General features: G+C 45.2%; 1 protein-coding gene across 6 annotated transcripts in view; it reads right to left on the reverse strand.

Annotated features, from left to right (window-relative positions):
• The window catches only part of MYOF (myoferlin), a 153246-nt gene that overhangs the window by 127046 nt on the left and 2820 nt on the right, over positions 1-23380 (reverse strand). For all 6 annotated transcript variants that reach the window (XR_005793567.1, XM_040485881.1, XM_040485884.1 and 3 more), the window contains exon 2: positions 1105-1160. Coding sequence is in view for 5 of the 6 variants with exons in the window: in XM_040485881.1 (XP_040341815.1) it covers positions 1105-1160 (56 nt within the window). In the remaining variant the exon portion in view is untranslated. The remainder of the gene's footprint in view (positions 1-1104; positions 1161-23380) is intronic.

A 23380-nucleotide genomic window follows, 5' to 3' on the forward strand; every position in this document is an offset into this window, starting at 1 on the left:
TCTTCACCTCATTCAATGAAAAGGTATGGCTTTATTTTAGTTTCGGGACTAGGAGAGGAGGGGAATTTACAGTTGGTGGAGAGGTCTTCACAGCCTGGTGACTTAGTGACAATAACAAAGACATTTATCACTACGCTTATCCAGGAAAGTTTGACCAGCTTTTGGGAAAAACAATGGGGCTGATGATCATCTTTTAAAAAATTAGTCAGCATAGGAAAATCTACTCAGTGGAAAGAATGAAAACTTTCACATATCTATAAATATATTCAACACTGAACTGCTTATAAAATAGATATAAAGTCAACAGTGGGGGAAGTAAATATATTATAGCCCTTCCATAGAATGTTGCATAGTGTTAAAGATACTTCTGAATGGAATGATATGGTATATGCTTAGGATATAATAGTAAGAAAAAAATAGGAGAGGAAGCTGTATCTGCTATATGTCAAGACATCATATTTTATTAATTTATTTATAAATAATAATTACTTATACATTACAATATACTTATTCAATAAACATTTATTGCTATATCCCAAATGTTAACAGTAATTGTTTCTGGATAGTGGGTCCAAAGGTAAATTTTTTTGTTTATCTAAAGCTTTCAAAATGTCTACATTAAGGATATTCTACTTTATCAGCATAAAACACAGTAAACGTCATTACTCAGTCAGACACACAGTGTCATGTAATGTACTCTTGGTTAGTCACGTGCAGATACATTTTTAAATATGGAGCTTTCCCTCCGCGACTCTTGAGATGATCTAAGCCCACCCCTTGCTCTACAGATGTGCCCCAGATGTGTAACATAACTGGACCGAGGTCACACAGCAAGCTCAAAGCTGCTCCCGGCTAGAACATAAGATTCCCACTCCCTTTCCAGACTTCATTTACACCACTATTATATAGGAGATGTCATTGTGGTATGTCCTCTTGAACTGTTCTGCTATCTCTATGGCCACAAAGAGAGATAGAGTGGTGGGGGATGCAACGTGGAGATTCTTCTTTCAAAGGGAAAAGCTAACCTTTGACCGAAGATAGGACAATCAGATGTGGCTTATCCACTGAAACAATGTTAAAAAAAAAAAAAAAAAATGAAGTTACCTCATTCCATACAGGGTTGAGTTCATTGTCAACTTTCTTTGTTTTCTTTTTCTCATCTGCAAATAAAAAATATGAAATATTAATTAGAAATATTTCTAGAACTTGTCCATTCATTCGTCCATTCAAAGAGCATTCCCTTGAGGGCCAACCGTGTGCTTGCATTTCCCCATTCATCAGCCTAGAGTGAGGACTACAAGAGTCAAGGTTCTCCAAACTGAATGGCATTTTTTGACCTAAAACATTTCTCCCACCCCAGGTCTACGAGATGTTGGGGAATGAAGGACTCACAATCATGGAAATGCCATGATCCCCTGAATCTCCCTCACCAGTTCCTATAGACCAAGGTTACCCAGGGCTTCTGTGTCTCCAGTGTGTTGCAGAAAGAAGCTAACAAAGCTAACCTTTGCTAAAAGGTGTCACCATTTTATAGATGTGGCTACTGAGACTCAAAGGAACTGAGAAATGTGTCTGAGCTAATACTTGGCACTGGTTCCTATATAACCTGCAATTTCCTCTCTGACGCCCGTGCTGCCTCTGCATGTGATAAGACCCCACAGCTTAAAGACTGAGCTGGACTCCCTCCCATAGGCCTCGGCACAAGGTAATTAGTAGATGAACACTTTCTATAACCTGCAAAGAATGTAGGGTTTCCTTTACAACAGGCTCACCTTTTCTGAAGACACAGGTTTTCTCTCTGTGTGTCTGAGACCTTCCTGCATGAATAAATGTTCCTCCAGCTAGTGTTCAAAGTTTCCTTAGAGAAGTCCAAAGCACAGAGAGGCATCTGTTGGATCTCTAAGTCCCCAAATACTCATCAAAATAAAAGCTAGTGTTTGAATACCAAATGCTTTGGAGGCATGAGCTATCTGTTTTCAGGGGGAGAAAAATAAAACAAGTTCTCTTCCCGTGTGAATTCTTTACCATCACATAGAACATTCATCACGCTTCTGACACCAGATGTATGGTGGGGCGTTCCCCAGCCAAGAAATTTTCTGTGACACCAGCTGGGTGTTTTACAATTTAACTCAATGATGATACTATGTACCTGGAGACAGGGTCCCACAGGTTAAGGACTCAGAGGACAATAGCAAGTCCACGCTGTCACCTGTGCTTCTGACCTAGCAGGCTATAAATCTGAAGTTCCCATAACCCCTGTACTGGGTTCAATTAACTGGCTAGAGCAGCTCACAGAACTCAGGAAAACATTTATGTTTACTAGTTTACTAAAGGATAAGATAGAGGGTACAGATGAACAGCCAGATGAAGAGATATATAAGACAAGGTCTGGAAACGTCCTGTGTACAGGAGCTTCTGTCCCCATGGAGCTGGAGTACCTCAACCTCCCGGTACATGGATGTGCTCATCACACACCTGGAACCCCATACTTCTGGGATTTTTGATGGAGGCTTCCTCACATAGGCAAGATCAAGTATTAACTCTATTTCCAGTCTCTTCCTCCAGTCTAGAGAAGCCGGGAGGAGGTGGGGGCAGAGCCAAAAATGCCAAGCTTCTCATCATGGTTTGGTCTTCCTGGTGATCAGTCCCCATCCAGGAGCCATCCAGGAGCCCACCCAGAGTGATCTCATTAGAACAAAAGATGCTCCTACTCTTCTCACTTAGGAATTTATAAGGGTTTTAGCTCAGTGCCAGAAAGTGGTGGGGGAAAGGAGCAGAGACCAACATACATATTTTTTTTCTCATCTCGTATCATCTAACCTCTTAAAAAACCCCAGGAGATATGTATAATAATTTTCATCCCCCTTTTGGAGCTAAGGAAACCGAGAAGTTAAGTGGCATATTCAAAGTCCCGTTGGTAAGTGGCAGGGATAGCAGCCTCACATTGGTGGCCACACTGGGAACCACTCCCCAGTTAACCTTCTGCTGCTATGGAACGTAGGAGGTAGTGGGTTCCGTTCAGCTGAGTGTCATGTTGCGAAGGCTCCCAGCACATGCCAGTTGTGGGACTAACCACCTCATTCTTCCAAGACCTCAGCATAGACAAAGCATGAATCATCACCCTTACTCTGCTAAGCATTAACTTTTCCACTTGAGCAGCTCCCAGAGCCCAACCGGCTTCCCTTTTTAAACTTCAGCATGACCCTGCTCATCGGCTCACGCCGGGGCCTGTACTGATGCGTTCTAACTGTGGTCTCTATGTGGCCTACAGAGCGCCTCCCTGCATATGACTCTGATATCACCTAGAAGCTGTCCTGTCCCTCCCACATTTCCATACTGACCCCACCTGCCCCTCCCATCATCTGATGAAAAGCCTCCCAATTTTCCTCTCTGGCTGCTACACAAGCGAGTACTTTTGAGAGTAAGACAGGCCAGGCAAAGTTTAAACTGACAGAACGGGACACATGGCTTCTTTGCACAATTGGAGCAGCCTGTTCTATATAACCATCTACAGGTGCCAGAAATCACATTCCTTTGTGTTTTTTTTTAATGTTTGTTTATTTATTTACTTTTGAGAGACAGAGAGAAAGCACAAGGGTGGGGAGGACAGAGAGTGACAGGGATACACAGAATCTGAAACGACCAGCCTGATGCGGGGCTCGAACTCACGGACCATGAGATCGTGACCTGAGCCAAAGTTCAACACTTAACCAACTGAGCCACCCAGGCGCCCTGGAAGTACATTCTACTACAGTGTCTCTAAGTCGTTCCGATAGCCCTGCAAGGGTAACATTCTCATCCCCTTTTTATAGACAAATAATTGAGAGAAGCTGGTTAACTTGCCTAAGGTCACACAGCAAATAAAAAAAAAGAGTCAGAAACAACCTACGTCTCCTTGGCTCCAAAACCCGAGTGTGTGTTCACTATCACACCACAGTGTCTCATTGGAAGCTGTCAGAAACACTGGATAAAGAAAATGCATGAGTATAATATGAGTGACGGGCTTGACGTCCTGAGCAGTGGCCACAGGAAAGCCCAAGGTCAGATTTCAGAGTATCCTGAGACTCTCTAAGACTATTTGCTCCAACACACAAAATGTGACATCTGTGAGTTTTTCTGGGGAGACAGTTTATTCCCTCATCAGATTCTCAAATGAGTTCATGACCTTCACCAAAGTTAAAAATTCCTGACCTCGACAAGCATGAAATGGTACCATTAATATCCCTCCAGCTCACCACCACCCTTGCTGCCATAACCAGGCCTGGCGGGTGGAGAACTGAGTCAGGAAAGAGTGACTCTGGACCCTGGGACCACAGCAGATCTTCAAGAGAAAAGATGGAAAATTTTAAGAGGCCATTGCAGAGTAAGTAAAGCAAGAAGAAAGCAGCAAATCATTTATAGAAATTGGGTACGGGGGCTTGAGGCAGAATGTGGGTCCCTGATGGATGGTATTGAAGGAAAATCTCAGTCTCCAAGTCCCCAAGATTCCAGGCAGGGAGCTAAAGCAAGGACAAGGGCTCCAGAGAGGCTGTGGAAAGAGCCAGTACTTGTCCAGTTGAGCTGAATCCCAAGCCTGGTTACTGGCCTGGGAATCAGCATACAAGAAATGCTGCACTGGGACATTTTGGTGCTGAGCCTGGTACTGATCTCCCTCCCCTTCCCCACAGGGGCAGGACTGTCCCAAAGTCAGCAGCTGGGGGGAGTGAAAAAGGGAGTGCCACTTGCTCATTCATTCATCTTCCAACATTTATTAAGCACCTGCTGTGTGCCAGGAACTGGGGAAACAGAAGAGTACAAGATAGTTCTTGGTCTTAAAACGTTCCACAAAAGGAGGTCATGGCCTATGGCATAGAAGACCCAAATGAATCTTGATGACTATTTTCAGCACACAGCAAAAAAGCCCACCATGCTCTTGTCTGCTTCATTCTCAGGTTGGAGCTTCCTGCTGCCAGAGGGGGATAATGGGAATAAAGCCTGCCCAGATCAGGCAAAGGGAGCTCGTAGCCCAGTCCATGGAAAGGTCCACTAAGTGAGTTCTTCCACCAGCAGTAAAGCATTTCCTCATTCTTCTATCCAACAAGTATTTTTGAAGTATCACTGACCCAGACACTGAGCTGGACGCTGTGGGAGATACAAAGGTACCCAAGATATAGTTCTTGCCCTCAGGTGCTCCAGCAGGGAGCTAGATGTGGCCACAGGGGACTGATATAGAAAGAAGGCGGCAGTTGCCATCAGAGGGGGTGCAAATGAAAAGGGGAGGTGACTTCAGGCTGAGGGCACCAGATAAGGCCTCAGAGAGGAAGCAGAGGCTGAGCTGGGGTTTGAAAGACAAGGATGGATTGGAAACGTGGAGCTGGGAAGAAAAGGTCACTCCAGGTAGGGGCAAAAGAGTGAGTAGGTCAATCACAGGGGAGAGAGAACCAGTCATGTTTGGGGACACTGCACACTTGGCATTCGTGGCTGCACAGTGTGTGCGAGAGCGAGTGTGAGAGTAGGGGAGGACTCTGTGGGAGGGAGGACACTGCCCTCCATTTGGCTGGAGCCAAGGGAATATGGAAGGGAGCAGAGGCAACCAGGCCGTGTGGGAAGGTTATGGTCACACTGTGCAGCCACGAATGCCAAGCTAATCTTCATTTGGCGGATACAAGCCACTTAGTAAAGAGGGTGTTAGACACTGGGCTTTATGGCTTCAAGAGGTTCATAATCCCCATGAGAAAAACCAAGTTGCATAACAACTCTTCCAATATATGCTCCTGAACACATGATTCCATTGTGTATTGACGAACAAAGGGAACCAGCCAAATCCTGGCAGGTGCAGGTTGACCAGGGCCAGGTGGGACTGTTCAAGTGGAACGTGAGGCCACTTCAAACACTTGCATTAATGCCAAGGATGCCACTCGATAGGGGGCGCTCTCTTCTGGCCAAGCGTGTGCTAAATCCTGCCCATAGGTCATTCCATTTAACTTTCTCAGCAAGCCCACGCATCTTGAATTTGCAGATGAGCAAAATGAGCCCAGAATGGTTAGGTAAGTTGCGCAAGATCACAGAGCTAGGAAGAAACACTCTAACTCAGGACTAGTTTAATTCTATAGGCCATGCATTCAACCGCTGTTCCTCGCTTCTCCCTGGTCAATAAGTAAAGATTACATGCTAACATTGGCTCCTATCCTTCTGGAAAAACCCAGCTCAACCTCTTCTAAAAAAGGAGATTCTATTTTTTATCAGAATGTGTGCACATTATATTTTATTGAAAACCTATTCACACATAAATGTCAGCCAAAAAAAAAACAAAAACAAAAAAAACAAAGGTAAATTTGTTCCTCTCTCTCTCTCTCTCTCTTTCTTTCTTTTTACTTTAGAGAGAGAGTGTGTGTGCGAGAGCGAGTGTGAGAGTACGGGAGACAGGCAGACGGAGAGAAAGAGAAAATCCCAAGCAGGCTCTACGCTCAGCAAGGAGCTGGACTCAGGGCTCGATCCCTCGATCCTGGGATCATGACCTGACTCGAAATCAAGAGTGGGACGCTGAGCTGACTGAGCCACCCAGGCGCCCCAATAAATTTATTTCTTACCAACAGCCACAGAGTCACATATTTATATTATTTAATTATTCAATTCCACCACATTTTTTTTAAAGGTCTAAATTGCAGAGGCTGATCATCAGATTAAATTACAGGAAGCTCTTTTCCCCTTTTCCACATCACCTACCTCCCCCTGTTCTCATCTCTAAGTTTATTAAGATGACAGTTTCCTCCTATGGAAAGGAATTAAATACTTTCAACCCAGAACATAACAACGGATTCAAAAGCAGAATACACTCTGGACCATGACTCAAGGCATTCTTTGGGACATTTCCTGTTTTTTGATAAGTCACGCCTGCCTGCTTCTCTCTCAGTTCGCTGAAGGTCACCGCTGCAGTAATTAACCTGCATGCCAACCTCTGAATACGGTTTCCCTGAGAACTGAGCAAGCACTCCTTGCCAAGCCACCGCGCCCTCCCGCACGGAAACATTTCCTCTGCTGCGCGCCTATCACACCACAAGCCATGCTGGGCTCTCCAGGATGGGATGAGGCGCCACCATGACTCCTAAGACCGGACTGCTACATTTGTGCTGAGAGGGCCAGTTCATTTCATGTGTCACTTGTCGAGGCTATGGTGCCACTTGTTTGGTCAAACTCTAGTCCAGAAGTCGCTGCGAAGGTATTTCATAGATGTAATTAACATTTACAACCAATTGTCTTTATGTGAAAGAGTTTGTTCTCCATCAGGTGGATGTGCCCCATCCAAACAGCTCAAGGCCTTAGAGTAAAAACTGAGATTTCCAAGGGAAGATGGAATTCTGTCTTGGGGCTGTGACATAGAATTCCTACCTGTTTCCAGCCTGCAGGACTGCCCCTCAAATCTCAGATTTGCCGGACTCTATAATCACATGAGCCAATTTCTTAAAATAAGTCTCTCAGTCTCTCTGTCAACACACACACACACACACACACACACACACACACACAGACACACACAGACACACACACACGCCCTACTGGTTCCATTTCTCTGGAGAATTCTACTACAATGAGTACCACCAGGTGCCCATGGAAATAATAGCATCTACAATGGTAACACTTTTTCAGTACTTCCAAAGACATGCCATCTCACTGATCCTCATACTCCTTCAGGGCAAAGTGCAGGACTTGGCCCAGCTCTTCTTAATGTTTCTTTATTTTTGAGAGAGTGAGAGACAGAGCGTGAGCAGGGAAGGGACAGAGAGAGAGAGAGAGAGAGAGAGAGAGAGAGAGACACAAAATCTGCAACAGGCTCCAGGCTCTGAGCTGTCAGCACAGAGCCTGACGCGGGGGTCAAACTCACGAACCGTGAGATCATGACCTGAGCTGAAGTCGGACGCTCAACCGACTGAGCCACCCAGGCCCAGCTCTTCTGACTGGACTTTCAAATCAGTGAACTCTCCAATTCTTTGAGATTTGATCTCAGAGAGACATAGGCTCAACCACTGAGCTCAGAGTCCCTCTTGTAAACACCGGGGAATTTTGACTAGATGATCTCTAAGTCTGCCTCCAGGTCTAGTGGAACATGTGATTTATGAAGCCCCCCAAGTCCTCCCTAGCTAGATTTCTGTGTCTTATGACATGGCCCCAGGAGAAGTGGGGGTCAGAGGGCATTTACAAAGCTCCCCCAAGTACCTCAGCTTTTTGGTAGGCAAAGTAGATTAACAAGGTCTCTAGGTCCAGCCATGCATCTAAACTTGACCTCCCATTCAGAAATACTTCTTCATCTTCTCTGGCTCCTGGGTTGTGGCCACTTTTGTCTTGAGAAACATTCATAGACAAATGGAGAGTCACCCGCTAGTTGGCCTAGAATACCACAGACCTCCTGAAGCCATCCAATCATGGCTAACGGTTACTAAGTGCTCTGAACTAGTCATTGTTTCCGGAGCTTTCTATAGATTGTCTCACTAATCTTTACAACTACCCTAAAAGGTAATAAGCTTCCCCAATTACAAAAGGAGAAACCAAGACAAGAGAAGTTAAGCCATTTGTCAGAGGTCACACAGCTATTAAGTGGTGGAGCTGGGACTCAGACTCTGGCAGACAGGACCCAGAACAATCCTATGAGGATTAAGACCAGACGGTGACTCCTTGAAGGCTGGGACTATATTTTACTAGTGTTGGTATTCCTCTCAGCGTGATCGTTCCATGATTTGAGTGCATTTGACTTCGTAAGCTCATGTATTATTACTAGGGTTGCTTTAATGATTAAGTGAGAAAACGAATACAGAGTGCTCAGCACAGGGCCCAGCATACAGGAAGCATTGAACCAGGAGCTTTTATTTTGTATTATGGCACCTGGGCAGCACCCCTTGCGTGCCCCAAGGGCACTCCCAGGCTGTGGAGCCCGCCCTGGAGGGCAGGGCCCAGCGACCAGAGGAAGCGCCCAGTGATGCTAGGCCCAGGCTTGGTGTAGCAGTTCTCTCACGTGGCTCGGTTCCAGACCTCCGAGGCCCGCCCGGGACAGCTGCCAGACGGGCAGCGACCGCTCCTCCCTGGCAGTCAGTCTGGCAGCCATGCGCATCTGGGAGAATTTCCACCATAAGCAGAGAGGTCAGAGAAGGCTCTGGGAAGGGCCAGCAGGAGATTCCTCCCACCCTCAGGACGTAGAGGGGCCTGGGGGGAGCACAGAGACATGTGGCCCATCCAGGTCTACCTGGCTAAATGTGGATCTCTGACTTTTTGCGTCTCCACCCTGGCTGCCCTACTGCTCCAGGCTATGTTGTCAAACGAGTTCTGGGGAAAGGCATTTATTTTGGCCAAACGGCAACTACGATAAAAAGCAAAGCTGTTTGGTACATTTCTGACATAGTCACTGATATTGCTGATAAACAGAAAGGCCCAAACAAAAAGGCAGGCGGGATTACCACTCTGCTTTCCATAGCCTGTGCCCCCACTGGCCTCTCGAGATGTCCTGACAGGCATTTGAGCTCTTGAATCAAAACCAAATCCTCCAAGGGAACTGCAGTGAAGCCCAATCGATCTGGACAACCCCCTACAGGATCTTCTTCCTAAAAGTGGGCCCTGGGGTGGGAATGCAAGCTGGTGCAGCCACTCTGGAAAACAGTATGGAGGTTCCTCAAAAAACTAAAAATAGAACTACCCTGCGACCCAGCAATTGCCCTACTAGGTACTTATCCAAAGGATATAGGTGTGCTGTTTCGAAGGCACACATGCACCCCCATGTTTATAGCAGCACTATCAACAATAGCCAAAGTATGGAAAGAGCCCAGATGTCCATTGATGGATGAATGGATAAAGAAGACGTGGTGTACATATACAATGGAGTATTACTTGGCAATCAAAAAGAGTGAAATCTTGCCGTTTGCAACTACGTGGATGGAACTGGACGGTATTATGCTAAGTGAAATTAGTCAGTCAGAGAAAGACAAATACCATATGACTTCATTTATATGAGGACTTTAAGAGACAAAACAGATGAACATAAGGGAGGGGGACAAAACAGAAGAGACTCATAGATATGGAGATCAAACTGAGGATTACTGGAGGGGTTGTGGGAGGGGGGATGGGCTAAATGGGTAAGGGGCATTAAGGAATCTACTCCTGAAATCATTGTTGCATTACAGGCTAACTAATTTGGATGTAAATTAAAAAAAAAAAAAGTTGCCCCTAGGGGTGGTTGTGTTCCAGCTCTGCCATCTGCCAGGGCTGCAGGTGGAGAGATACCAGGTCGGCCAGGCACCTGGATTAGCTGCCTCGGTAGAGGACCGAACTCTGTGCCTCTTGGGCTTGTCTGTTTATTTTGCATGTGAACATCCACTCCATGCCCGGCACTTTGAACACATTCACGTCTAATTCTTACAACAGAGGTATCAGTATTGCCATTTTACAGATGAGGAAACTGAGGTTCAGTGATGTTAAGCGACTTGCCGGAGACCACACGGCTAGTGGGTGGCAGAACTGAGCTGCAGCCCCAAGCCTGCCTCATTTCCAGACCTGTGCTCTTAACCTTCACCGAGGGCTGAGGATGTCAAGTGACCTGCTGTATATTTTCACCACTTACCAGCCGTGTGACTTTGAGCCGGCTCTCCAGATCTCTGTATCTACATTTTGTTATTAATAAGTATTGGTACCAGATGCCCAGCAATAATAACTCCCATCCATAGGGCTCATAGTATACCAGGCACTCTTCTAAGGGCTTGGTATATGTTACTTGTTACTATTATATTTATTTTCAGGCATAATAAAATTAAGTAGCTTGTTCAGGGTCACCTGCTACTAAGAAACAAAGCCAGAATTTGAATGCTGGTATCCTGGCTCCTAGCTTTTTAACCTCTCCTTCCTTTGCCTGGTATGTTTCTGAGACAATTTGCTAGAGAATGAATGAAGGCTGGTACTGGTATGTTTCTGAGACAATTTGCTAGAGAATGAATGAAGGCTGGTACTGGGCAAATTCACTTCAAATCCAGCTTGAGGTGGAAAGTTCCTAGAGTTTCAGAAGGGCTTCTCAATGCCTGGGTACCCTGTAGAAGAGGATGAAGAAGTCCCCGGCACGGCTGTACTGAAGATCAGATGAGAAAGCCTGAGGCTGTCTAGGACACAGGAGACATTCCTTTGTGTTGGATCAGAATCAGAATCACAAACTACCACCATCAAACAATATAAAGAGGATCATGTTCCTCTGCTTTCCTTGATTCCAAGATCAAGAGAAAACGAAAGTCACAGAAAAGAACTCTGAAAGTAAGCAGAAAGCAGAGTCAAAATCTTAATAATTCAATTCCATCCCTTCTAAGCAACGAGCTTCTAGCTGTGCTTTGCTGAAGCTCAGATCTCAGTGTCCCATAGTAAATAACCTCTTTCAATGGGATTTTTGCCATCGCCAGTGGTTTAATCCACTGTCCCTAGTGCTCCTTCCTAAACCGGGGCTGGCTTTGACATCTGGGCTCTTTAGCAAGCTAGGCTGATCAGTCACCACAGGTACAAGGTAGAGCTGGGAATTGGGACTGTCTGGGATGGGGATGGAAGTAGACTTAGCCCAGAGAGATGAAGCACAAAGAAAGCCAGACACGCACACAGCAGTGGGAGACAGCACAGAACTCAGTCTCAGGGCCCCGGGAGGAGGCCCTTCCTCAAGCTATGGCATACAGGGGACGCCACCATAATGTGTCCAGCACACTGGGACAAACCAGAGGAGCCCCAGACAAGGTCTCTGAGATCAGAAGTGTGAGGCCCCAAGGCACCAATGTCCCAGGCCCTGGCACTGCTCTGGCTACCTGCCCCAGGGCTGACTCTAGCCAAGGAAATCCAATGGGAAGGCGAGAGCGCCTGGATGCCAAGCAGAGGGGTCTGAACCCTGAGCCTCTCTGCGCATTACCTCAGGGTGGGCCGGACCCTTGGCCAAGACCCAGCCTCTCACATGGGGTGTTACAGTCTCAGCAGTGGGCATGTGCATGGAACCTGCTCCAGGACCCTGACCAAGGCCGCGTGCCCTCCCCAAACCCCTAAAAAGTGGGACTTCAACCGTAAAAAGAGGGAGTTCATTTATCCGGTAAGAATAAATATATATGAAGCCCTTGCTGGACTTAGTAGCTCTCATCACCAATAGAATCTGCAAATAATGATAAACATTTTTTTTTTTTTTAACTTTCTGGGAGTTTAAACCCACTGAACTCTGAATTCACTGACTTCTGGCTGGATTCACAGCTGCACTAGGAGCTGTGCGGGCAGGGGCAAGTCTGGCTAGTTCCCGATCCCCCCTGCAGTGCTGAGCGCCCAACAGAGTACACTCTTGGTCAACACTTGTTGAACGAATTTATGTTTGGCAGAAGCAGTAAGGAGACACAACAGCAAAAGAGAGAAGGGAGGAAAATAGGGACTGTCCAAGGCAGTCATTTCCGACAATGAGGAGAGGTCAGCAAAAAGAGCCTTTTTTATTTTTTGATAACGAGAGAGAGATAAAGAAAAGGATTTTTAAAAAAATGTATAAGTTGTGCCACTGGAATGTAAAAGGTAATAAACCAGAGAACTGAGGTGAGGTTAAGTGGAGACTCCCCTTCCACTCAAATATTAGATTAAAAAAAAAATGTTTAATGTTTATTTATTTTGAGAGAGAGACAGACAGACAGGGCATGAGCAGGGAAGCAGGCATGAGGCAGAGAGACAGGGAGACGCAGAATCCGAAGCAGGCTCCAGGCTCCAAGCTGTCAGCACAGAGCCTGATGCGGGGCTCAAACCCACAAACTATGAGATTGTGACCTGAGCTGAAGTCGGAAGGTTAACCAACTGAGCCACCCAGGTGCCCCTCAGATATTAGGTTTTTAATACTTACTTGGAATATGCTAGAGTTTTAGTCTCCACTAATAAAATGGCTCCAACTTGACTATCAGAGGACCTGATTCACTGCTAAGCTATTTCAGCTCTGAGCTTCTGAGTCACAAAGTCATAAAGGCTTTCATTACCCTGTGGAAACTCACCCCAAGAGGGCTGGGTTTTACTTTTATTCTTCTTTAAAAGTTTTTGTGTTCTTGGTACATGTTCTTCCTCTTTCAGGCTGGGTCTGAAACGATCTCCCCACACTGAACAACGCAATCCATTCAGAGTGGAAAGGAAGCATTCATAATTTGACTTGGTTGTTTAAGGCACAGGGTGTGTGTTACCTCTTTACCCATGTTGACCTCAGGGAATACACATTGGAGACTCTGGAATCAGACAGTCCTGAGTTGAATCCTGACCGACCTCTGCCTCAGTTTCCCCACGTGTAAAACAAAGATGATAATAAGACTTAGTTCCTAAAAATGCCATGAGGATTAAATAAGATAATACACACAGGTGTGGGCCTAGTATAAGAATTTAATAAATGGTGGTGGTGGTGTAGCAGGCGGTTGGTACTCAGGCTATCTCTCCCACCATGCCAGAATCTCCGGAAGACCTAAGTAGCAAGGAACACTTATAGAACTTTCCATATAAGTGCTTTCCTTTAATCATGCTAACCCTCACAGCCACCCTCTGAGGTGGGGACTGCTATCCTGTCCATTTTGTAGATGGGACAATTGAGGTTCAGAGACGGTGGGCAGCAGTGAGTGACAGGAAGTCCCAAGCCCCTCACAGCTGTGACTGTCTTCTGCTATCTGTGCTGTGCAATAACCACACGTGGCTGTGTGCATCTAGATTAATGAAAATTAAGTATTATTAAACATCCAATTCCTCAAGTCACATTGGCCACGTTTCAGTGATCGGCAGCCACATGTGGCTCGTGGCTACCATAACACACAGGGCAGACCTCGAACATCTCCACTGTCCCAGAACGTTTCAGCAGACAGTTCTGCTCTCAGTAATTGAGCACACAAATAAGTGACTGCCGAAGGAAGTAAATACAATGAGTACAGCTCTATTTTATTTTCACCAAACTGACTCATTGTTTTGACAAAATAATGAGCCCAACCTAGACCTCTTTCCTAGATTAGTAGCTTCACCTTGTAAGAGGAGAACATAAAGGTCCTGAATCAGCTCTCCTCATTTGATTCGCAAGCTTCATACTTCCTTAGTCCCTAACCTACACCACTAATTTACTTTTCCACATGCAAAAAGAGCCAAACTTCAAGAGGTGGGATCAGCATAAAGTTTAAGTTTATTTATTTATTTTTAGTAATCTCTACACCCAATGTGGGGCTCGAACTCAAAACCCAGAGATCAAGAGTTGCATGAACAAAAAAAAAAAGAGTTGTATGTTCTTCCCACTAAAGCCAGTCATGCACCCCAGTAAACATATACTTTTAGTCCAAGTACTTTTTTATTTTTTTAAATGTTTATTTATTTTGAGAGAGAAAGAGAGAGAGAGCAGTGGGGGAGGGGCAGAGAGAGGGAGACAGATCCCAAGCAGGCTTCATGCTGTTAGTGCAGAGCCCAATGCAGGGCTTGAACTCACAACCTGTGAGATCACGACCTGAGCCGAAACTGAGAATCAGATGCTTAACCCAGATGCGCCTAGTCCAAGTACTTTAAATATATCTTGTTTGACTTTGACAACCTTCAGAGGTAGGTCTTATACCCACTTCACAGCCGGGAAGACTGAGGTTCAGAGAAGTTTCTTGCCATTAATAAGACCAAAGCCCAATATCAAAGTCAGAGGTAGGCTGCAGTTCCTTTGCCTTCCAGCTTCCTTTGAGGTGCAGCCTGTGGAAACTCTGAAGCCTTAAGAACCCAAGATCAGTTTTGCACTTTGTGGGCAGAGGGATCTAGTCGCCTTTGGTCCCATCTGGTCTGTGAGACCCTGTCACCGATAAGACCCTTTGACCCCTGAATTCACCATTGACCCCCTGAACTCAGGACTGACTTTCTGAACTCAGCACATTCCTAAAAGCTTCTGCCTCACTGTCGATTTCATCTTTTAGAAGCTAACTAACAAAATGCTGAAACAGGAAAAGAAACAGTTGAGGAGGATGCCTACATGGATGAGCCAGAAAGTGCCCGACAGTTACCTCAGTTTCACTATAATGTTAAAATCCCCTCCCCCTGAGTATTCATCCCAAGCCCTAATAAAAGGAGTCTGCCATGGCTATGGAATTATTCCCCTGATCTCCTTATTTGTACAAACAAAGATGATGTTGAGAGGCAACTCCACATGTACAGTCTTTGTCTATAACTCCCCAAGGAGGGGACCCACTTTGGTCTGGTGACATGACCTGAGTGAACGAGGGGAGAAGCCAGAGGCACTCATTCAGTAACTCCTTCTTGATCATTTACCGCCTGCCAAGCACTAACCTAGGTGCTGGGGAAACAGACATAGTCCCTGCCCTTCAAGAAGGTTACTGCCCGATGGAGGAGGCAGACAAATCAAATAAGCCAGCAAATGTACAACTGTATGTTCTGATAGGTGCCATGAAGGAGCATAGGATGTTATGAGAAATAAATACAGAGGGACCTGTCAGGATGTGCTGCTGGGAAGCACAGATGAGTGACCGCTGGTTCCAACCCTGGGCTGGGGAGCCCCGACCAACCAGAAGTCCTGGAACTGCAGGAGACCAAAGCTATTTTCCATTTGCCTTCAGCCCTGCTATAGCTCTTGGCACGACCTCAGCCACAGACATCACAGGGTCAGGGCTCCACTGGCTAACAGGCCATCAGCCTCTCTCAGGCGGATGCTGGGCCCCTGCCAGGCAGACGTCCCTTCACAAGAGGGCTGCCTTGATGCTGGCCACCGAGGCTACAGAATACAGAATAAGGCAGAGACCCTTATTCGGAGTTACTGAAGTAAGTGCGGGTTGAAAATCCAAGTCAACCGAGAGTTGCTAAGAATCGAGTATGTTCACATCCATTAGGATGACTATTACGAAAACAAAAACAAAAAGAACAAGACAAACCAGAAAATAAGTGCTGGCGAGGATATGGAAAAATTGGAACCTTGCACACTGCTGGTGGGAATGTTCTTAAAATCATGCAGTCAGTATGGAAAACAGTGTGGTAGTGGCTCAAAACATTAAACATAGAATTACCACATGATTCAACAATTCCACTTCGGGGTATATACCCAAAAGAATTAAGAGCAGGAACTCAAAAACAGTACCGTTCAGAGCCACACTACTCACCATAGCCAAAAAGTGAAGCAACCCAAGTGCTCATCGATGGATGAATGGATAAACAAAATGTGGCATATACGTACAGCCTTACGAAAGACAAAAATTCTGACACCTTCTACAACATGGATGAACCTTGAGGACATTATGCCAAGTGAAATAAGCCAGTCACAAAAATTGAATGATTTCACTCAGATGTGGTACCTAGACAGTCAAATTCACAGAGACAGAAAATAGAATGATAGATGCTAGGGGCTGGAGGTCGGGGAGGGGGGAATGAGGAATTATTACTTAATGAATACTACAGAGTTTCAGTTTGGGAAGATGAAAAAGTTCTAGGGACAGAAGACGGTGATGACCATACAACAACACGAATGTACTTAATGCTATTCGACACACACTTAAAATGGTCAAAATGGTGACATTTATGCTGTATACACTGAACCACAATTCAACGTTTTTTGTTTGTTTGTTTTTATTTATTTTTGGGACAGAGAGAGACAGAGCATGAATGGGGTAGGGGCAGAGAGAGAGGGAGACACAGAATCGGAAACAGGCTCCAGGCTCCGAGCCATCAGCCCAGAGCCCAACGCGGGGCTCGAACTCACGGACCGCGAGATCGTGACCTGGCTGAAGTCGGACGCTTAACCGACTGCGCCACCCAGGCGCCCCAAACACTGCACCACAATTCAAACACCACCACCAACAAAGAACGTATAGTGGGCCTGGTCAAGAAGTTACAACGTGCTCCCACAGATGAATCTAACACTGGCTCTGCCTTCAAACTGCTTGTGCATCCTAGCTACCGGGCATCCCATTCATTCCTCTAAGTTTAGGCCACCCCTCAAGTGTCCCCCAGCGTTTTGTATTGCCCCCCCCCAGCAGTGGGGTAAAGAGTGGGGCATATAAAGGGGGAGGAAGTGAGTGCCGTACAGCGACTGATGTCTCCTAACTTGCGATGGTACAACTCAATTTTCCAAGTTTATGAAGGTGCAGAAGCGATATGCATTCAGTAGAAATGTACTTTGAATTTGGATTTGGATTTGTCCAGGCCCAGCCCTATGCAGTGTGTGATACTATCGTGGTGCTGGGCAGGGACAGCGAGCCACAGCTGCCAGTCACCTGCACAATCACACAGGGAAACAACTGATACACTTACAACCGTTCTGCACCCATACAGCCATTCTGTTTTTCACTTTCAGTACAGTATTCAATGATTACATGAGATATTCAACTCTGTATTATAAAATAGGCTTTGTGTGGGAAGATTTTGTCCAGATGATGAAGGCTAATGTAGGTGTTCTGGGTATGTTCAAGGTAGGCTCTGCTAAGCTATTATGTTCTGCACATGAGGTGTATTAAGTGCATTTTCTTTTTTTTTTAGTGTTTATTTCTTTATTTTGAGAGAGAGAGAGAGAGAGAGAGAGAGAGAGAGAGAGAGAGAGAGGCAGAGAGAAAGGGAGATCTCACAAACTGTGAGATCATGACCTGAGTCGAAATCAAGAGTAGGATGCTTAACTGACTGAGCCACCCAGGCATCCCTATGCATTTTCAACTTACGATATTTTCAACTTAGGATGGGTTTAATGGAGTGTAACACCCTCATAGGTCAAGGACGGTCTGGTATTATATGCCAGACCCTATGATACTGCTTTAGATGTTTTATCATTGTTGATCCTTACAATGTCCTTGTGAGGTACATATCGTTCTCCTCATTTTATACATGAAGAAATAAAGGCTCAGAAATATAGTTGTTCAAAAATATTTAGCTTCTGGGGTGCCTGAGTGGCTCAGTTGGTTAAGCTCTCGACTCTTGATCTCAGCTCAGGTCATGATCTCAGTGTCATGGGATTGAGCCCCATGACCAGCTCCACCCTGAGTGTGGAGACTGCTTGGGATATTCTCTCTCACTCACTCCCTCTCTCTCTCTCTCTCTTCCTTTCTCCCTCTCCTGCTCGAACTCTCTCTCAAAACAAACAAAATACAAAATATTTAGCTCCTAATGACACATCCAAGAGTGAAACTTGGTCTGCCCAGTCCAAAGCTCATCACTTTACCTGAATTGTGTTGATTACGGAAAGAAGGAGGCTCTTTTAGGGGATGTGGTGGGGTTGGTCAGATAGTAACCAAAGATGGCAAAGCAGGTCAAATGCCTAAGCTGGGGGGAGGTGGGCCAGACAGTTCATGGTCTAGGCCATCAAAGCTCATCTTGTGTAGTAGAGACATCTGGGATACCCACCTTGCGTGTGTATGTATCCCTTGGCACAGCTGATTGGACCAGGAGTGAACACCTGATGAAAACAGAGCCAATTGGTATCTTTCTCTTAAAGATCCCCACCAAGAGACACTGAGGCCATAAGAGATATAGAGTCAGGACCAAGTCACCTCCATGGTAACCCAAAGCCCCATGCATGCTGCCAATTGCACGCATCCATTGCCAATGGAGTAAGAGACTCCATGAAGGCAGCCAATGTGCAGAGAGAAAATGGACGCCCTGTGCAGGAAGGAACAGAGGCATGAGGCCTGATAGTCCCCTGGGGAGAGAGAGCGAATGCCACCCTGCCTAACACCATTCTGGCTCCTGTGAGGCCCGTGATTTAGATTCCGTGAGATTTCTCTCTAGCTTTGGGGAAAAAACAGAAAGACTAAACCACGCTTTACTTGAACAACCTTGTGGGCATGTGTTCCTTGAAATTAAACAGTTGCTGGCCATGACACCTCACCCTTCAGGCAGGACACTTGGCTAGGGGGAGAAGGACTTTATGTGAATGAGACCTCAGCTCAGCTTAGTTGAAGAAATGCACCCTGTTGGCCTTTGGGAAAACAGCGAAATTTGTCTTTCCTGCCACTTTTTATTTCTATGTTTTTCTTCTCTTAGTGGCTACCTTCCCACCGGTCTCAGGTAGCTAACATTCTCATGCTGGCCTTCTGCAGAGCCACTCCACACCCCCCACCACCACCCCCAGCCCCACACTCGCCTACAGGGTGAACACCCTGGCTGGGAGGAAAAACAGGCTGATGTTCTGTTTCAGAGAGGAGTGTGAAGAATTAGCCTGCCCAGGGCAGTTTTCTTATTAATTTAATTCAGTCGGATTGCTTTCTTAGTATCTTGCATGTCAGTCCTTTCCTTCTCGTTCTAACCCTGGGATGAGCTCCATCTGCCCTGCAAAGCATTTGCCTCAACCAGTAAACCTGTTCAGTCACCTTGACTAGAACTAATCTCACAGTGCTGCCTAGTGTCTCACCACTAGTTTATAAGCAAAGTGCAATCCCTAACCACACCAGATTACCCTCTGGCAACCTCACCACACAGGGCCATGCTCCCTGGCCTTTCTGTGTTCTTCCAAAGCCTAGAATGTCTTCCTTTTCATTATTTCTGTCAAATTACATCATCCTTTAAGACTGAGTCAAGTGATACTTCCCCGCAAAGTTTATTCCTCGTCCATCTGCTCTAGCATCGTAATTCCCTATGTCTATTCTGGTTTGTATCTTGTTCTCGTGTTCTAACTAGTTGATTTGCTAGGCTTAGGAGGCCTAACCATTTATGTATATTTTTCTAGACTTATTCCTCACATACTGTCTGGTGCTTGTAGATCTCCATGAAAGTAAATGTTATCAAATGGGGAAGGAAATTTAGGGGTTCCCATGTGCAATATCACATGTATATTCATTTAATCCTCAAACAACCCTGCAGGGTTGGGGGGGGCAGTTATTAAGAAGAGTGAAGCTGGAAATTTTAATTCATTTGCCCCTGAACACGCAGGAAGTAAGGGGCGGGAGACTGGATTCTCGTTCAGGCCTCCTTGGCTCCAAAGCCCAGAGGCCTTGCACCCTAATGCCCGATAGGCTTTGCAATCTAATGCCTAATTCTGTTAGCTGATAAAACTTAAGGTGCCAGATGTCCAAGAAGTTGTTTCTGGGTGCTCAGAAACACTGACAGCACACTCCTACTCAACAGAACAGTTGTTCAATAGAAATTATACAGAGGATAGGTGATCGTTGACACGTCGTGGTACATGCATTATCTGGTATACACCACTGCACAGTTCACGTATGAATTTGCAACATAAAAGCTTACAACTTCACATTTTCCTTGCAAAATCAAGAATGCAAAAAAGCACTACAATACCGGGGCGCCCAGGTGGCTCAGTCAGTTAAGCGTCTAACTCTCGATTTCAGCTCAGGTCACGATCTCGTGGTTCATAAGTTTGAGCTGATAGCGCAGAGCCTGCTTGGGATTCTCTCTGCTTCTCTCTATTCCCCACCCCTCCTCAAAATAAACAAATAAACGTTGAATAAAGAAGTACTACAACACCGGTTTGCCCCTGGGTAGCAAGTACTAGGAATTGATTATGCTCAGTGTTCAGACATGTGTGAAGTGACCCTTTGCCAAACCTCATCCACAAAGCACCTAAGAGAATATTAAGTTTAATTCTTCCTGAGAGAAGGGAGGTGGGGAGGCTTCTGAAGGTCACTTTCAGGACCAAGAATCAATGACTTTATTGCACTAAGCTGTCTCAAATCTTCTGCCAGCTCTTGCTTCCATGGTCAACATTTAAAATGCATATTCAGCATCAGGGATGTGCTAGAGGTTGCAGAGGATATAAAAATCTCATTCCTTTTCAGCAGGGCCAAATCTCATGGGGATGGGGAAACTCACCAGTAAACCCAAACCAGACAAATACCAGCAACTTTGGGCATGCCTTGAGGGCACACATGTAAGTAAGATATGTTGTGCAAGAGGAGAAGAAAAACAAACCACATTAATTCATTTTTAAAAGGCATTCGTGGCTTTATAAATGACTGGGACCCTGTAAAAGTCACCCTGCCTTTAGGAAGAATACCTTTGAGAGTTCCCATGCTTCATTCACTAGAGTGGGGACACTTTCCTTAGGCGGTGACTCTCCAAGTTCTGTACTCCCGGAAGTGAGGGAAATGACTCAGTAAATTAAACACTTCTGCTTTCCCGAGTGTTTAGTAAATGCAGGACAGTGGTTCTATGGGGGTACCAGAACAGCATGATTGTCAGTTGAGCCCTGACTCGTCCTATGGTGTATCTGGGTAAACCAAGTCACCTGTGGGTTGCTCATCAGGCGCCTTCACGGATGACGGTGAATGAAAACCAATGGATCTTTTTCCCACCATGCTTCATCCTTCTTAAATGGAATTTCATTTTCCTTTTTTGCTTATTTAAAAGGTTATTTTTGAATATTTAACTGTAAATTTTCAAATAGTAAAATACTTTTTGCTAAAAATAGAAAATTCTTTGTTACATAAATCACAGCCTTGGGGGATCTCTGCAGATCTACTCCTCTTCAAATAAGCCATTAAAACTCTATTTTTCAAATGGGAAAAGAAAAGGATTCTTAGAGGGGTCAAGTGGTCTCCTAAAGGCTATAAAGTCGATAAGCTCTTTGAAAGGAGTTCCTAGAAATATCTAGGTTTCACTCCAAAAACATGTACAAATGAAACAACAAGTACCTGGAAAAATAGATGATAACAGGACAATTATGTGGTGACCATTTGGACAATAGCAGAGCCATTTCACAAGGCAATGATCTACACAAGACCAGAAGAAAAAATTCCAGCTGACAGAATGGACAATATCACAAGGATGGAATGAGAAAAATGCTACAGTTGCAACAATCATGCTCCCTAGAGTTGGATGTTTCATATGAATGCAATGTGGCCACATTGGAAAAGCACAGCAATATAAAGGACTGCAAGAAACTTTCCTCTCAATCAATTTAATGCTGAGAGATTTGACACCAAAGCCAGAGATGAGACACAAGGAAAATGGAAATCCATGGCAATAATCTGCAAAACCATCTGTAAAAATCAAAAAGAAAGGGGTGCCTGGATGACTCAGTTGGTTAAGTGTCTGACTCTTGATTTCTGTTCAGGTCATGATTTCACAGTTCGTGGGTTTGAGTCCCGTGTCAGGCTCTGCGCTGACAGCGTGGCGCCTGCTCGGGATTCTCTGTTTCCCTCTCTCCCCGCCCCTCCCCCCATCCTGAAAAATAAATAAATATTTAAAAAGATAAAAGAAAAAAATACAACCCAAACCCATAACCCAAAAGGCAACAACTACCAAAAAGAGAATCTTGTCCTTCAGTAATGCACACATTCACAAAGATGTGCACTGTTAAGAACATCCATTGCAGTAAGAGCACTGCTAACAGGGAGATGTTGGAACAGGTTACATATCTAAAGTAGAAAGTCAAGAAGATTTCAAATCAAACTGTTCTAAGTAGTTATTCCTAGATAGTAAGAGTGGAGGGAGAGAAAGAATAGGAAGAACGTGGCGAGAATTTTTACTTTTGAGTTGTACAATCCCTTCTGGATTGTTTGTTGTGTTTTTACGTTGCATTATTTTAAAATGTTTTAAACATCATTAAAAAAAAGTTTTTCAAACCTGTTATGTTTGGGAGAATCACGAAGTCTTGGAGTTCAGAGAAGCCACAAGCATCTGTCTAATCTAATCTCAGCCATATTTAGCTTTATAGCCTGGCTCTTGGCATAGAACTCAAGAGAGAATGGCCACTTTTGGCTTGCAGGTGCTCTGGCCTTAAGATCCAGAGCTAGTTTACAGAAGCTGGTGCACCCCAAGGATGTGAAAAATCAAATAACCTCTGTGGTTTTCATAATCTACTCCTGAACTGGAAAATATCAATGACATCTCAACGGGGATTCCAGTAACTTCCAAATCCTCCTGGTTCATACCAGGTCCTAAGAAGTTCGGTAGTCAACCTCAGAAGAGGAGTGAACACCACGGACTGAGGTCAACTCTAAACCAGTTGGTTGTCAGTGCACCACATTCCCTGCTGGAGTGTAACTAGTCTCACAGGTCCTCAGCGTCCATACACTCATCGCCACTAACACCCGTCACTTGGACATTCTTCCTACCATCTTGAAATTTGAGGAGAGTTGCCTTTTGCCCTGACCTTACTATGTGATGTACTCAATAGTCAGAATTTTACACGTTTGAGTAAGCACAGGGGCTTTCTCTGATCTTCTCGTAAGGCCTTTTACATCTCACTCTCCACACTCTACCCCTCCACACCACATCGTGAAGCGCCTCTGGCTCTGTTCCCTCTGAAGGACATCTCATTGTAATAAGCATCCTTAGTCCTGTCAGCACTTAACAGTGCTCAAAAATGGGACGCACACCTGGGAGGGGCTTGCCATCCCAGTGTTCTCAATCTGTTACCATATATGCTCCAGTACCTAAGTCTCTGCCTTCCACATCTTGCTGAGCACAGGTATTCAATACATGGAACTATAAAATA

The sequence above is a fragment of the Herpailurus yagouaroundi genome, unplaced genomic scaffold, assembly GCF_014898765.1.
Source record: "Herpailurus yagouaroundi ecotype Mexico unplaced genomic scaffold, PumYag 163, whole genome shotgun sequence".
NCBI lineage: Eukaryota > Metazoa > Chordata > Mammalia > Carnivora > Felidae > Herpailurus > Herpailurus yagouaroundi.